The sequence below is a fragment of the Poecilia reticulata genome, linkage group LG7, assembly GCF_000633615.1.
Source record: "Poecilia reticulata strain Guanapo linkage group LG7, Guppy_female_1.0+MT, whole genome shotgun sequence".
NCBI lineage: Eukaryota > Metazoa > Chordata > Actinopteri > Cyprinodontiformes > Poeciliidae > Poecilia > Poecilia reticulata.
Window position 1 is genome coordinate 2,099,190 of NC_024337.1, and position 1,858 is coordinate 2,101,047.

At 35.5% G+C, this 1,858-nt stretch overlaps 1 protein-coding gene across 1 annotated transcript in view; it reads right to left on the reverse strand.

Annotated features, from left to right (window-relative positions):
* Window positions 1-1,197: 1,197 nt before the first annotated feature.
* Window positions 1,198-1,858, reverse strand: part of LOC103467055 (serine--tRNA ligase, cytoplasmic-like) — a 3,239-nt gene continuing 2,578 nt past the window's right edge. Inside the window, exon 4 of the mRNA XM_008413108.2 lies at window positions 1,198-1,257. Coding sequence (XP_008411330.1) covers window positions 1,198-1,257 — 60 coding nt within the window. The remainder of the gene's footprint in view (window positions 1,258-1,858) is intronic.

Consider the following 1,858-nt stretch of genomic DNA (forward strand, 5'->3'; position numbering starts at 1 on the left):
ATAATAAATATTTTTTTGTTTTTAAGTATTTTTGATAATTATTTCCACTGGTTTTGGATGCTGTGCAGCTGGAAGGATTTTTGCGCTTACCTTTTTACCTTTGAACATGTAGAGAAACGTTTCTGTGTTTCTGTGTGCTGTGGTTAGGATGGGGACACCAGAGGATGGGGGCGATCCACTGCTCCCATTCGAGCGTAGAACACCTTTCATTGGTTACTTCAGGCGGACACTCCTCTGTGCTGGAGGTTTGGACCCCAGCAGTAGATAATAAAGTTTGCCAAGTCAAAACCTATTCAGCAAATGTATTTCATCCCCCCTTTAAGCACATTAACTTTTTTTTTAAGAAAAGCCAAAAATCACCTCAAGCCAGCATTACATTTTTAAGACGTTATTTTGGAATTTTGTTGTTTCAGTCAACCTTTTCTAATGGCTAGTGTCTTGAAATTCATTGCCATCCACAACTGAAAATTCTTAAATGTGTAGTGGGAAAATTTAAGGCTACTATGATTATTAGCTGCATCATTACATAGCAGTATTAAGATCCTTGTGTGATGCATGAGGCTCATGAAAAAACTTCTGAAGGACTTAAATTTCTCTGGCCTTAGCATTTCAGTGGGCTGTTTCTTTATCTCAACCCAGATAAAGGTTCATTAGGAACCTTTAACCAGATAAAGGTTCTTTAGGAACTGTTATCTGGTTTTTATGTCCTTGAAATTAAAAAGGTTCGTTATTAACCTTTATCTATGAAATAAAGAATACATGTGTGCTTGCTCTGTTCTGCTGTTTGTTCTGTAATCAAGTAGATTATCAAACTATGTAAATAGAATGAAACTCTCCTGATAAAGCTGTAAGTTGTGTTCTGCTCGAGGCTCTTTCTCCTGATTGCGATCAGTGAGCAGACTTTGAACCCTGTAGAGCCTTTGAATAAATACTTATGAAGAATATATTCTTTCTCTGGGTCTTGAAACAGTTTTTCCTCACTCTTTGTTATAGGAAAATTTTCACAACAGATGATAAGAGTTGCACCATTTAATTTCCATTTCGGATAAAATATTTCAGCGCATTTCTGAAGTGGCAAAAATCGTACTTTTGTCCGAGCTTTTAGAGCCAATTCGACATGTCTGTTCGTTAGGATGCAAATTGAATCATCAGACTGGTTATATAAACATAGCTGGATATCCTTATCATATTGGAAATTTATCCCATGGAGCAAAAAGATTTATAAAAGTATTGGCCTAAGAACTGAGCCTTGTGGAACTGCAGGAACACAGAACGATCAATCATTACCATTAATGACTCTACAAGTGAAAATATTTCTACTGTCACTTTCATCAGTGGCGTTTCTGTTTGATGAGCACAAGGTGCATTATTACAGTGTAGAACCTCCAGCCCCAAATAACAAAAATTAAGATAAATTGCATAAAATTAAAAACATTCTATGTCCTTAAATTAAAAGCGGTGTTTCTATGGCAAAGCCACATTTTCACTAAAGATTTTGGCAAAAAATAACTATTTTTGTGTCATAAGAAATTATTATTAATTTTTTAGTAAACTTTGATGTTGTAGACAACTGTGCCTCTAATAACACTCTGGCAACATCAGAAACCTCCCCCATAAATAACCATATCCGCTGCATTTATTGTGAACAGTAACATTTCATCAACATGCATTCATATACATTTATTTTTAAATCAAAGTCCATACAGGGTTCGTCAATATCAGACATAATTGACGTGAAGCAGCAACAGCAATGATGATTGCGATGAGATGACAGGAAGGAAAGTCCAACACAGACACCAAGTGGATTTAATGACATATGCCAAACATGTTAAAACTGCATAACAAATGATTAGATCTG